Below are 12,899 nucleotides of genomic sequence, written 5' to 3'. Positions count from 1 at the left end.
TAGATTTAGTGAACGGCAAACTATTACCCATTAAATTGGTGTTGAAATTATTTCTAAATTTGATAAATGATTCAGTGCTCTTTGGAGTGCTCTTACATACCGATTCCTTCCAGAATGTTCAGTTTTTACGCTCCTGGTGAAACACTTTGTCCACAAGGTGTCAGTGTCACATTGTTTGGCGTTCTCCCCCTTTCAGTTCCCATTTCCTGTGTCCTGTTTTCTTTACTGCCGTTTTGCAGTTCTAACTTTACTTTCTCATTTGTTACTATCGTATACATGAGCCTGTTCATTTATCCTTATTAGCTTCATTTTAAACCTCTGGCTGGTCTCTAGGACTGGCTGGTCATTCCCTAGTTTCTTTGTCTTCACTGTTGTGTGTGGTTGTGTCCTGTGAAGGCATTGCTGTTACGCTACAGGCTCTCAGAGCTGCTTAAATTACATAGGTAAGGGGTTGATCTGACCGTCTCAAGCTTTTCATGCTTCTGTCCACCATTTTGTTTGTTCAGAGAGATGACGTCTGATAAGATGGCATCTGTATTTATAGTAGAGAAGTGCCCATAAAGTGACAAGCCCAAAATATTACTGTAGCTAAAGCGTTATAAATAGATCCACTCATTCACTCTGGGCGACTCTGTGAAGACAATTAAGCAGATAAAGATCTGTCTTCTTATTGTCATTTTCTTTTTTCTTTTTTCACTTAAATAGGAATAGCCTCAGTTGAACCTATCTGTGAGATTAACATCTTCCTCGTAATATGAAACATTCTCACTCTTTAGCTAAAAGTCTAAATCACATTGAGACACTAAACGCTGCTCTTCCTGCTTCCTGTCCCAGTGTTTCTGAGTCTGTATCCTGCTGTAGTCACAGTAGAAACCCGGCCCTACTACACTCCTCACCCTACTATCCTTGACAGTCTCACACCTTCAGCTCTGTAACACCATCCCCATCCTATACAGGTGTACTGTAAAAATGGTAACTAGTGACCTTTTTTATTTCCTCAGAGTTGTTGTCTATGCCGGCAGTAAAGCGATTTTCTGTGTCGTTTGCAAAGCATCCGACTAATGGTACGTCTGCTTCTCTTCAAGTATATTTCCACTTTTTCTTTTTCTCCACCTCCCTTTGTTTTGCATGCCAATGGAAACCTCTTTTCATTTCGGAAATTTATGTTGCTTTTGTTTTCTTTCACGTGATTTCTGCCATCTTTTTAAACATTCAACCAGCCTCTTACCCTTTCCACATACACCACTATCGCTATCTGAAACCTCCTGCGGACAACTCTCACTCGCACCCAGTGACTCAATGTTAATCAGTTTACGATTGACTGTTTGTGTGGATGAGTTTAAGCACGTGTTTGTGTTTCCTGTGCTTGTATGTGCACAAGTCTGTGGGGCGGTGAGTGTAGTACGCTGCAAAAATATATCATGTTCTTATATCAGTATTTTTGTCTTGTTTTACATTAGGGAAGCAAAATGACATAAGATTCATTATGTTTGAACAGCAGTGTATGTCAGAGAGAATATATTGAATTAAGTTATTAAAAAATCAATTAGCAAATTCACTGAGAAAAATAAAGTGAGAATATATATATTCTCTGAAATCAAGTTGTAATATTTTGTACGATGTTGTAAAGTAATTGAATTTAGATTGTGATCATTTCTATGAAAACAATAGCAAAAATACTGAGATACTAAGATGATGATTTTTTTTTTTCAAGTGTACAATTATGAATAGATATTTAAGATAATGAATCTGAGCCACTACTGGACAGTACACTGGTGATTTAAACCTTTCCCCTGTTAGCTCTCGTATTATTGAACAGTGTTTTTCACTGTTTTGACAGGTTTTAATAGCAGACGGGGATTGTTCACTGGGAAGTGGTTCACCTGACACTCTTTTACCCCATTAATCTTCTCTCTTTTTTATTTAAATTCAATGTGGTTGTGCACTGTAATTATGTTAAATGTTGTGAATGTTGAGTTATGAAGCCAAGGAGTATTTTACCCTGTTTCCCTTTGATTCTTCATGGGAGGCAGCTTAAAATCTCAGCGCTCTACATCTACAGTCTGTCTACAGAAAAAGAGGCCATTATATTTGGAAGTGCTAAAAACGACTAGCATTTCTTTCAAATTGAAATCTTCAGTTAATGAGAGTAAAATAACCTACCACACTTGCAGAAACAGATGACCTCCTAGCCAGTGTCTTTTGTGGTTCTCAACACTTAATTTATAGACACATGTGCTGTGCATAATCTGCATGTTTATGTTATGTTGGTTAGATGATATCAGTGTATTTCTCCCTCTGGAAAAGAATCGTCCTCCATATGTTGTGATCAAAAGGATGTCCGGAGATGTTGTCTAGCATAAACAAACCTGAATGGAGGTGATAACAAAGGTCAAGAACAATGCAAAAGAGCTGCTTGTAAACTGATGTGAATTACTGCAGTGTGTTATGTAGGTGTATTTGGACACAGTCCTTTATGTGTTCAGTACATCTCATGCAAAGCTTAAGATGGTCCCTGATCCACCTACACAATCCCATTCCCTGCCAGATCCCACACTCTCTACCCACCACACATTCCCAGCCATCCAGCTCTCGAAGCCTTTCACGTAGGAGCCTTTCGTCCAACCTAATTATGTCTCTGTAGTTAATAAGAATTACTCGTTTGCCTTCATGTCTCTGAAATGAGTGCACACTCTTTAGTAAAAACAAATTAAATTCATTCAGCCTAATTATTATACTTTTGTGTTTTCCCGGTAAATGTGGGTCAGGTGGGTATCAAATGTCACCACAAGGGTAGTTAAACCTGCAATCTTCTACATTGTGGGCCCTTCCCAATGGTGCACATGATGAAACGGCTTATAAAGAGATTGTATAATGTTTTAATTAAAATCCAAAAAGGCCGAAAGGTTTCTGTAACGAGTAGTGTTGGGTGTAGCAAATATAATTTACTGATTTACTATAAAAACAACTGAAGTAATTAGAAAATGCACACTATGAACAAATGTGTGTTTGTGTTGGAACAATTGGTTATGATCTAATGACGAAGACTATGAACCTAATGAAACTCAAGTATGCATTCAGGCCGCTGAGCCTGATTTTTCATTGCCTTGGCTCGTAAAAAGATTCTTTATAAACTGCATTCATTAGGAACATCATTTTTGTAATATTTTTTAATTATTTAAATAAGTAGCAATTACAATTTTTAAATAATCAAATATTCTAATAGAATAGAAGGGGCATTTGTCTAACTATATTAGTAGCAATCAGGAACATTACCAACAATCTTTGTTAAAGGTGTATAAAAACTAAAAAATTTGGGGTCAGTAAGAGATTTTAAATATTTTTAAAAGAAGTTTCTTATGCTCATCAAGGCTGCATTTATTTGATCAAAAATACAGTAAAAACAGTAATATTATTACAATATAAAATAACTGTTTTCTATTTTAATGTATTATAAAATGTAATTTGTTCCTTTGGTCCTTGTTCAAAGCTGCATTTTCAGCATCATTACTCCAGACTTCAGTGCCACGTGGTCCTTCAGAAATCATTCTAATATGGTGATTTGCTGCTGAAGACATGTTTATTATTAGTGTTGAAAACAGTTGTGCTGCTTACTATTTTTGCTGAAAGTTGTATATTTCTCAGGATTTAAAGATTAATAGAAAGTTCAAAAGAAACCGAAATCTTTTGTAATATTATAAATGTATTTACTGTCACTTTTGGTCAATTTAATGCATCCTTGCTGATTAGGGTGGTCCTTATCAAGTCCAATTTTTTTTTCGTGCAAAATGTTAGTGTCTTAGCCTTTTAAACTGTTCCTTTTAACTTCAAAATTAGAAATATGCAAAAATGTTGACAAAAAAATAATATTTAGAGGTAGCTCAATCATGTGGAAGATTGCCTATGTTAAGCTGTGCGGCGTTATTGTGATATGCAAGTAATATTAAAAGTTGCTGCAAATGAACTACATTTTATTGAAATCAGAGCAACACTGACATGACAACAATGACAACAATCTCAAAAAAGCACAAAGTTTTCTACAATCCCTCATTTCTGATGCTCAGCAGCCAGTGTTGACTTTTTGCAGTCTGGATAGATCCGTCTGTGATCTTCCACCACATGAAGGAGAAACTGCAATTGTTCTTCAGAGTGTGTGAGATAGCCACTGTATTCTTGAATCAGAGCCACTCCTCTCTCGGCGTGATCATTGACTACTTTCATTGCATGGTTGCCTGTGCCTCCTGATAATCTGCTTGATTCGTGTAAATGTAATTTTTTAAACCAAAAAATGTGCTCTAAACCCAAACAATAACCAAGGTGATCATTAATAGAAATATGTATTGATTCCACCAGGAAAGGTAAATCTGCTAAACCGGGTCATGGATGGATTAATTTGGATTTAGTTTCTACAATAAGTAAACTGAGATATGTATCTAAAATACATATTTAGGAATATATGGTGCATTAGATGCTTTTATGGAGATTTTTTTGGAATTTTACTAGCCAGGTACAATACCAAATCAAATGATCTGTTTTTACGAAAATCATCAAAATCTCAGAAAGTTTAAAGCTATTGAGCTACCAGTAATTATTATGTTACTGTCATAAAAATTGGCATGCTGTATTTTCTTATATAAAGGAACAATTTGAAGGGTTAAGAGCATGACAATTGGATACTTTAAAAATAAGGACCACCCTATTGCTGAATAAAAGTATTATTTTCTTTAAAAAAAAAAAAAAATCTTACTAAGTTTTTGTGTATATTTTTTTGTAATGATGTGACCTTCTCATGGTGTAGTAGTCTAGTCGGACTGTGATGTTTGACTCCACTGAGCACTGTATTCACTTCAGGCACACAGGATGACACTTCTGCTGTGGCGGTTTACCCGCCTCTATGGTGGTCTGGCTCAGGTAATGATAGATCTTTATCCCACTGTGCAGCTTTAATCCAGTCAGGACGATTGATTTAATCGACTGGGCCTAACTACACCGTGTCCGTGTGCACGCTGAAGAACTCACAGTGTGAGGAAAAGTAGATCTGTTTAGAAGTTCTAGATGTCAGTGTGGGAATGTAGACCATGTCTGTGTATAGCTTAGTGAGTTGTTCCTTGAATCCCTTGTGGTCTTGTGCCTTAAGCGATGAATGTTGACTCCAGGAGATGGTACTGTTTCCTTTGCACTCTCTGTGCATTGAACTGTACATCATATTTTGTGGATGAAGGCGGTGGACTACAACGGACTTAAGTGCTGCTGTGTTTGCTTGGGATTACCTGCTGGTGACCAGTTGCTCAGACCCTTGTTTAGGTGTGTTTAAATGTGGAGAAGTGTCTATTAAACGCTGTCAGACCTATTGAGGGGAGTTGTTCTGATAGCATGCTAAGTAATGAAACGGTAATCTATGTACCCATGAGGACCCCATGCCCTCACCCATCTGCTTTCCAACCCTACTCCCCATTCTTCTCTTCCCTGCTTTGCCTCTTCTTCCTCAGAACCCCTGGAAGAGCAACAGGTAGCCCAGCTGCTGAGGCGCTTTTCCAACGACCCCAATATTGGCCACCCGTTCTGTTTGGACAGTGCTTTTGCCCACCACCTCCATCAATGCTCCTACCATCTCCGCCTCTTCCGCAACTGGTTAATCTCTGGCCAGGACCCACTAGAGTACCTCTACGGTCAGCCCTGCGGAGGTCGTACCGTGCCCTGCTGTGCCGTGACTGCAGTAATGGCCTCAGCTTTGCTCTAGTGCCTCTGCTGTTTGAAGCATGCTTGTGTTATTGGGGAAAGCAGCTTGCAGTGACACAGCTCTTGTTTTTTTCTTTTACTTAATGAAGTTTATGTAGATAGTGAATATTTTTTTAGGGCTATCAGGAAAATAAATTGTGATTAATCTTGTGCTTAATGTAAAATTGTTTAATTTGCTACGCTGTTTTCTTGTTAAAAATACACTACCGTTCAAAAGTTTGGGGTAAGTAATATATATATATATATATTATTATATTATTTTTTTTAAAGTAATTAATACATTTATTCAGCAAGGACACATTAAATTAAATTAAATTAAAGTGACAGTAAAGACTTTTACATTGTTACAAAATGTTTCCAATTAAAAATAAATGCAGTTTTTTTCCTAGTCATTAAAGAAAATCAAAAAACAACGGTTTGCACAAACATTTTAAGCAAAATTAAGGACGTGACACTGAAGACTGAAAATTCACAAGAATAAATTACATTTTAAAATATTTCCAGAAAACTGGTATTTTAAATGGTGATAATAAGTCACAATATTACTGTTTTTATTTATTTTTGATCAAATAAATGGAGCCATGGTGAACATAAGAGTTGTCTTTCAGATACATAAAACAATCTTACTGACCCCAAACTTTTAAATGGTAGTGTAATGAAAATGAACTACAGAAAGGGAACTAAATAACATGCAAGAAATATTTTTCCACCAATGCGTAGGTGATATTTCAGATTTTTTTTTTTAACCAATTCTTATTAATTCCACCATACAAAAGATTGTAATTGACTTTTGTTAATGCTCCCAGATGGATTGAATTAATAAGCCCTTAAGAAGGTCACCTGTGCTGGTACTCTTGCAAGCTATTCAGACCAGCGTTTAGAAAGAGGACAGAACAGACTGAAACATGTTTTGATGTTGAATTTAGCGCTGTTCAGAGAAGAGGATGGAGAAGCATTAGGAGTGATCTCTCGCTCTCGCTGCTGTTTGCTGGGGTGTGTTGTGTGGCAGACGCATGCCAGTGGCATCTGATTGCAACTGTGTCAGCTTACAGTCACATCGACTCTCTGACGTATCAAAGTAACAGTTACAGTGACTGACTTGCATGATAGTGGCATATGATTTGAAAGAAAAAGGAATATTGTAAATTTCTGTTCCAAATTATTAATGTATTAAACTCTCAATAATTATTTAAATCACTATTACATCATACATAATCATACTCTTGCTTGTTTTTTATTTATATTCTCCATTTTCATAAGTAATAGTCAGAAGTGATGTTTTGTCATGAAATACATGTCTCCTTTTATAAAATTCATGCACCGATTACATGATGATCTGCAGGTGCAGTTCTCACATCCATTCCTGTTTTTATTCCCGTCTCTGCCAGCTCCCTCCTAATTTATGCGTGTTGCTTTCATCTACATTAAGAGTTTGGTTTTTCCAACTAAAAGAAGTGCATAGAGACTAACAATTCATTAACAATGGAACTTTTTTGTTTTACTTGAAGTTTTGTGTGTGTGTGTGTAGCTACATTTCTACCAGATTATGTATTAGTCTTCATTTTTGAATGTAGATTTAGATTTCCAATGTAATACTGTACGTACCAAGTCTTGAATGAATGGTAAGAGGATGAGGTGGGTTTGTTTGTGTGCATGTATGTCTGAATGTTTCCCGCCTGTGGTTCTGTCACTAACAAGGGTTTGGCAGTAGGTGGAATGACGATTGTCATTGGTTCAGTGGTTATAGACTGTTGAGTTTTTCTTGGGTGTACACTGATGTCTGAATAGAGGACTGTTTTCTCTCATCACTTCTCTCATCTGTAGGTTTTGAAGGCTGCTCCATGGTGCCCTCCATCTACCCCCTCGAGACCCTTCACAATTCGCTCTCACTAAAACAAGTCAACGAGTTCCTGACGGCCGTGTGTGAGAATGCCGGAGATTCCCACACCAGGACAACCAGAGGTGATGCCCATCACACCACTCTACATGGATTTAAGTAACCCAGAAAATGACTAATAACATGGCATATGTTTAGGTCACTCTCAATTATTTTGATACTGTAATATAATGCACTTGTGTCCTAACTGTGTGCGCTTGTCTCCGCTTCTGTAGCTTTCTCAGCCATGTTTGACTCCCAGAATCAGCCCACAGGGGAATCTTACATGCCTCACAGAGTGCTGTCCTCCTCTGTTTCAATGCGCCAGCGCTCTGATCGGCCGCCCTGGTGTAAGTACTACTACCCTAAGCTAATTCACATGGAGAATACTCTCAGCACTCGGCATGGGACAATGATATTTGTTAGCATTTAAACATCATTTAAACATCTGGTCCATCCAACATATATAACACATTGCAAGCTAAATTCATACATTTTCATGTATGTTGGGATATAATTATGTAAGGTAACGGTTGGTAGTACACGACAGTCTCGTGCTCACGATTTTGCTTTTTAGAATAAGGATTTACTGTTGATTTCAACAAATATACACTTTTCAATGATCAGTTCTTTACTATACAAAGTCATGGTAACAGTGCTGATTCTTTTTAATAATACAGTACAGGTGCTGGTCATAAAATTAGAATATCATCAAAAAGTTGATTTATTTCAAGAATTCAACTTAACAGGTGAAACTAATACATTATATAGACTCATTACATGCAAAGTGAAATATTTCAAGCCTTTATTTGTTATAATTTTGATGATTATGGCTTAAAGCATATGAAACCCACAAAATCAAAATCCCATAAAATTAGAATATTACATGAAATCACACAGTAATTACACAGTGATACCATGGTCATTGAACCAGGTTTTGGTTCTTTTGGCAGTGTGGGCCGGTGCAAATCCTGCTGGAAAATGAAGGAAGCATGAAGTGCTCTGGAAATGTCCTGGTAGACGGCTGCGTTGACTCTGGATTTAATAAAGCACAGTGGACCAAAGTCCTCTTTTCTGATGAGAGCAAATTTTGCATCTCATTTGGAAACCAAGGTCCCAGAGTCTGGAGGAAGAATGGAGAGGCACACAATCCAAGATGCTTGAAGTCCAGTGTGAAGTTTCCACAGTGTTGGTTTGGGGAGCCATGTCATCGGCTGGTGTTGGTCCACTGTGCTGTCCACTCAACGCAGCCGTCTACCAGGACATTTCCAGAGCACTTCATGCTTCCTTCATTTTCCAGCAGGATTTGCACCGGCCCACACTGCCAAAATAACCAAAACCTGGTTCAATGACCATGGTATCACTGTGTAATTACTGTGTGATTTCATGTAATATTCTAATTTTCTGGGATTTTGATTTTGTGGGTTTCATAAGCTGTAAGCCATAATCATCAAAATTATAACAAATAAATGCTTGAAATATATCACTTTGCATGTAATGAGTCTATATAATATATTAGTTTCACCTGTTAAGTTGAATTCTTTTTTGGTTGAAAACTTTTTGATGATATTCTAATTTTATGACCAGCACCTGTATGTCCACTAAAATCCAAAAATATATATAAATAGAAAGAATAAAGATAAATGCTAGTTTTTAATTTTCATATATCTTTAAATCAAACAGCGTATATTTTGCTAATACATCAAGGAGTAGTGAAAACGGGTTGAGCAGGCAAAAAAAGGCATCCTCATGATGATAGAATTAGTAAAAAAAAAACCCGTCAAAGTAGAATAAAGTTACTGGATTTTTCTTGATGCATTTTAAAAAAAACATCTATTTAATTAACACATAGTAAATAAACTATCATCTGAAGTCATTTTTTACACAAACAGCACCTGTTTTGCAGAGTAGACCAAATGGTGTGTGTGTGTGTTTGTGTGCGTTTCTCCATGCAGACAGCAGTGGTCCCTCAAGTACAGTGTCGAGCGCCGGCCCCTCGTCTCCCACCACGGCCGACACATCTCCTCGCTTCAGCTTCAGTGAGAAGATCACCCTCACGCCGCAGAGCAGCGAGGAGATCCACCCGACCCCTCACAACAACAGCCACTGTGTGTCTTCCACGTCTGAAACCAGCCTCCCCTCTGAAGACCCCCTCCCCTCCATACCATCTCCCATCCCGGAGAAACCCAGTGAAATAGAAGCGGACGGCACAGACTCTGCTGGCCAGTGTCTGACAGAGAGCCCCTGCTGTGATGAAGTGTCAAGTCCGGCCCCTGCTGATCCCACTCCTCCCTGCTCTCTCTTGGCAGACAGTCCGCTGACGGAGTCCTTTTGCGGGATGCCCGGCTCCCTGCCTGTGCTTCTGGAGCTCAGAGAGAGCAGCTCGGAGGCCGGCTCCAGCGCCCAGACCCCGCTCACGCCCGACGAGCCGGATGAGTTCTTTGATACACAGGAAACGGTTGATGTGTGGGGGGGGAGCCCGGGGACCTTGCCACACCCTGGGACGCCACTGGAGGTGGGAGCTCCACATGTGCCTGAGCCGTGAAGGAAACGCAAACCGGGCAGCTCCCACATACACGTGCGCCCTTCGTCCCATCCCAGCATGCTCTCGCTGTAGTGCCTCAGACCTTTATAAAGTCCCAAACAAGTCAAAGTGGGATTCGCCTACGTAATTTAAGGGAATAAATGGAGGCCCTCCCTGCGATTGTCACCTTTTGAGCTCGAATGCTCCCGTTAAAAAACGTAATAAACTCTCCATGTGTTTAATTCTGTAGTGTTATTCAGAGATGCTTCCCGTGTAAAGCATCACTCTAGTCCTACGGCCAGTGGGCAAACATAAGCTGTTAGACGCACTGAAACATTTTTACGTGCACATATTATCTTCCTTGTCTCCAAACGACTGCATTTTTTTCTTCATTAGCTGGTCTGGAAGATATTTTTCAAAGGGACGTGATATTTGATACTAGTTTGTGTTTGCTAAAGTACTTAGTCAAGCTCTTGAATAATGAACTTACACAGCTAAATGCATATTAAAGGGATGGTTCACCCAAAAACTCACTCTCACGTCGTTCCAAACCCATAAGACTGGCCCTTGACTCCTTTCTGGCCCTCCACTGGAAACTTTGATGCTTTAAAAAGGTCAAAAAGTCCTAAAAGTAATCCATGTGTATGAATCGAGCGAATCAAGTCTTCTGAAGAAACGCGATCACTTTAAATGATGAACAGATTTAATTTAGGCATTTATTCACACATAAACATTGATCAACACACATACATAGAGCACATCAAATTTGGTATACGGAAGCTCAAGCTGTATTTTCGTGAAATTTCATTGGTTCAAGCACATTTGAGCTTCCATTTTCCGTATTTGATGTGCTCTTTGTATGTGTATTAATCAATGTTTTTATGTAAACAAAAGCCTAGATTAAATCTGTTCATCATATAAAGAAATCATGTGTTTTCAGAATACTCGCCAATATTTCCTTTACTTTTTTTAAAAGGTGAAATATACTTTCAATGGAGGGACATCTCTCAAGTTTAATTAAAAATACCTTCATTTGTGCTCTGAAGATGAACAAAAGTCCTATGGGTTTGGAACATTTAGTGAACTATTCCTTTAAATTAACGCTACCATTTTATTACTGTTTGCCAAAGCTTGCTATACCACTGTCATAATTTATTAAATCATTATAAAATACATATATATATTTAGTCTATATATATATATATATATATATATATTTATTGACTAATATGCAGCTTACTTTTAACAATGAGACTGCAGATGAGTAAGTCTCGTTTTTTTATATTTTAGTTTTTATTTTTGTAAAACATACAGTGCTCTCGCGGTTTTAAATGAAATAGTGGTCTTCATTTCAACTACATTTCTCTCGCCTCACCTTTTTGACAAATGAAATACTTTTTTGTACCGTGACCCTCCTGTTTGAAATCAAATGAAGAGTGTCGTGTACCGAGATTACCATGACACACACACACACACACACACACACACACACACACACACACAAAAAATGTTTTGTCTGCTTACTGTTTAAAAAAGTGAGAAAGATGCTGCTTTTCAGAAGCATATACCGTACTGTTTTTCTTTTGATCTGAACCTATTCAGGATAAAAACATTAAGTAAACCTTGGATAGTGGACGTTGTTTACTGAGCATGCAGAATGTGTGTGTAAAAGTAACTGACTCCCACTGATGTAGGACCACTGAGCTTGCAAGACCTCTAGAATCTAGAGACGAGCATTTCAGCGTCTGAATTATTCCAGCGAAGCACACTGAACCCACTGACAACTGTTTCTATAATCACTGACATATTAAAGCATCTGCCTCTGATAGATTCAACTCAAACGTGTCGTACTGTTGGTGCTGTATGCCGTCTGTGCTGTAGTATTAAATGCCACTTTGATTTACAGTGTTTCAAATAAAAATGGCATTGTCTACAGAAAACAATTGTCTTTTTATAACTTATTATGTGTGAACTGCACTGATTAGATATAAAAATCAAGCACCAGGTTTCTCTGTATTTAACAAGTGGACCTTATTTCACTTGAACCCACAAAAAATGTAAATTTTCCTCGCTAAGGTCTGGCATTTCCATATTTTCAATACTTAATTTACTGTCTCAATTGGTGTACACTTGCGTAAGCATCATTATCTCTAACTGTTATTCGTCCTCGTGCTCGTTGGCATGACAGCGAGGTTCTTATCCTTCACCACCTGGAGGGTTTTACTTCTGTTTACCGCAACCAAAACACATCTTCAACAAGGCGTAGTGAACAATCTTCATAGTATCACACATGAATAATACATCTGAATTCAAGTCCCACCAGCAAACAGAATCCAAAATGTATTTTATTTCCATATGATTAGGATCACTGAACAGTAGGGCATTGTTGGCATTTCCCGCTGCTGTGCCAAGCACTGCTTTCTGTTTTCTTTAACACTGCTGTTGTTCATTTCCCTGCCTTTCTCTCAGAAACAGACAGGGAGGGGAAGAAGAGATAATAGGCATGTGACCCAGACAGTGATGTCATCGTCATGTGAATTCAGCTCGCTTTTCGGTAGAGAGGCTGCTATCCTTTCAAACCCTTGAATCATGTTAATGTGTTCAAAATTCTAGAACGTTCTTTGCTTTAATATTATTCAAGCTGTTTACTGCAGTAAATGAATCAAAACGAGTCTTATCAGGCTTGAAGTCGAAATAAAGTATTCAATTTAATCAATATTCAGTGTTTTATCTAAAACTCTTGCACATATCTAAAATCAT

At 38.0% G+C, this 12,899-nt stretch overlaps 1 protein-coding gene across 5 annotated transcripts in view; it reads left to right on the top strand.

The window, feature by feature from the left end:
- Window positions 1–12,613, top strand: part of ppip5k1a (diphosphoinositol pentakisphosphate kinase 1a) — a 37,774-nt gene extending 25,161 nt beyond the window's left edge. Inside the window, exons 27-31 of one of the 5 annotated variants that reach the window (XM_079865134.1) lie at window positions 4,852–4,911; window positions 5,490–5,684; window positions 7,564–7,701; window positions 7,852–7,965; window positions 9,571–12,613. In XM_079865134.1, coding sequence (XP_079721260.1) covers window positions 4,852–4,911; window positions 5,490–5,684; window positions 7,564–7,701; window positions 7,852–7,965; window positions 9,571–10,160 — 1,097 coding nt within the window. In that variant the 3' untranslated portion in view covers window positions 10,161–12,613. Of the gene's footprint in view, window positions 1–1,001; window positions 1,065–4,851; window positions 4,912–5,489; window positions 5,685–7,563; window positions 7,702–7,851; window positions 7,966–9,570 lie in introns of all 5 variants that reach the window. The other 4 variants (XM_079865135.1, XM_079865137.1, XM_079865136.1 and 1 more) reach the window with 4 other exon arrangements.
- Window positions 12,614–12,899: the final 286 nt, after the last annotated feature.

This window comes from Squalius cephalus (assembly GCF_949319135.1).
Source record: "Squalius cephalus genome assembly, chromosome: 3".
Classification (NCBI taxonomy): Eukaryota; Metazoa; Chordata; class Actinopteri; order Cypriniformes; family Leuciscidae; genus Squalius; species Squalius cephalus.
Note: the sequence above shows the minus strand (reverse complement) of the source record. Positions and strands in the feature narration are given on the sequence as shown.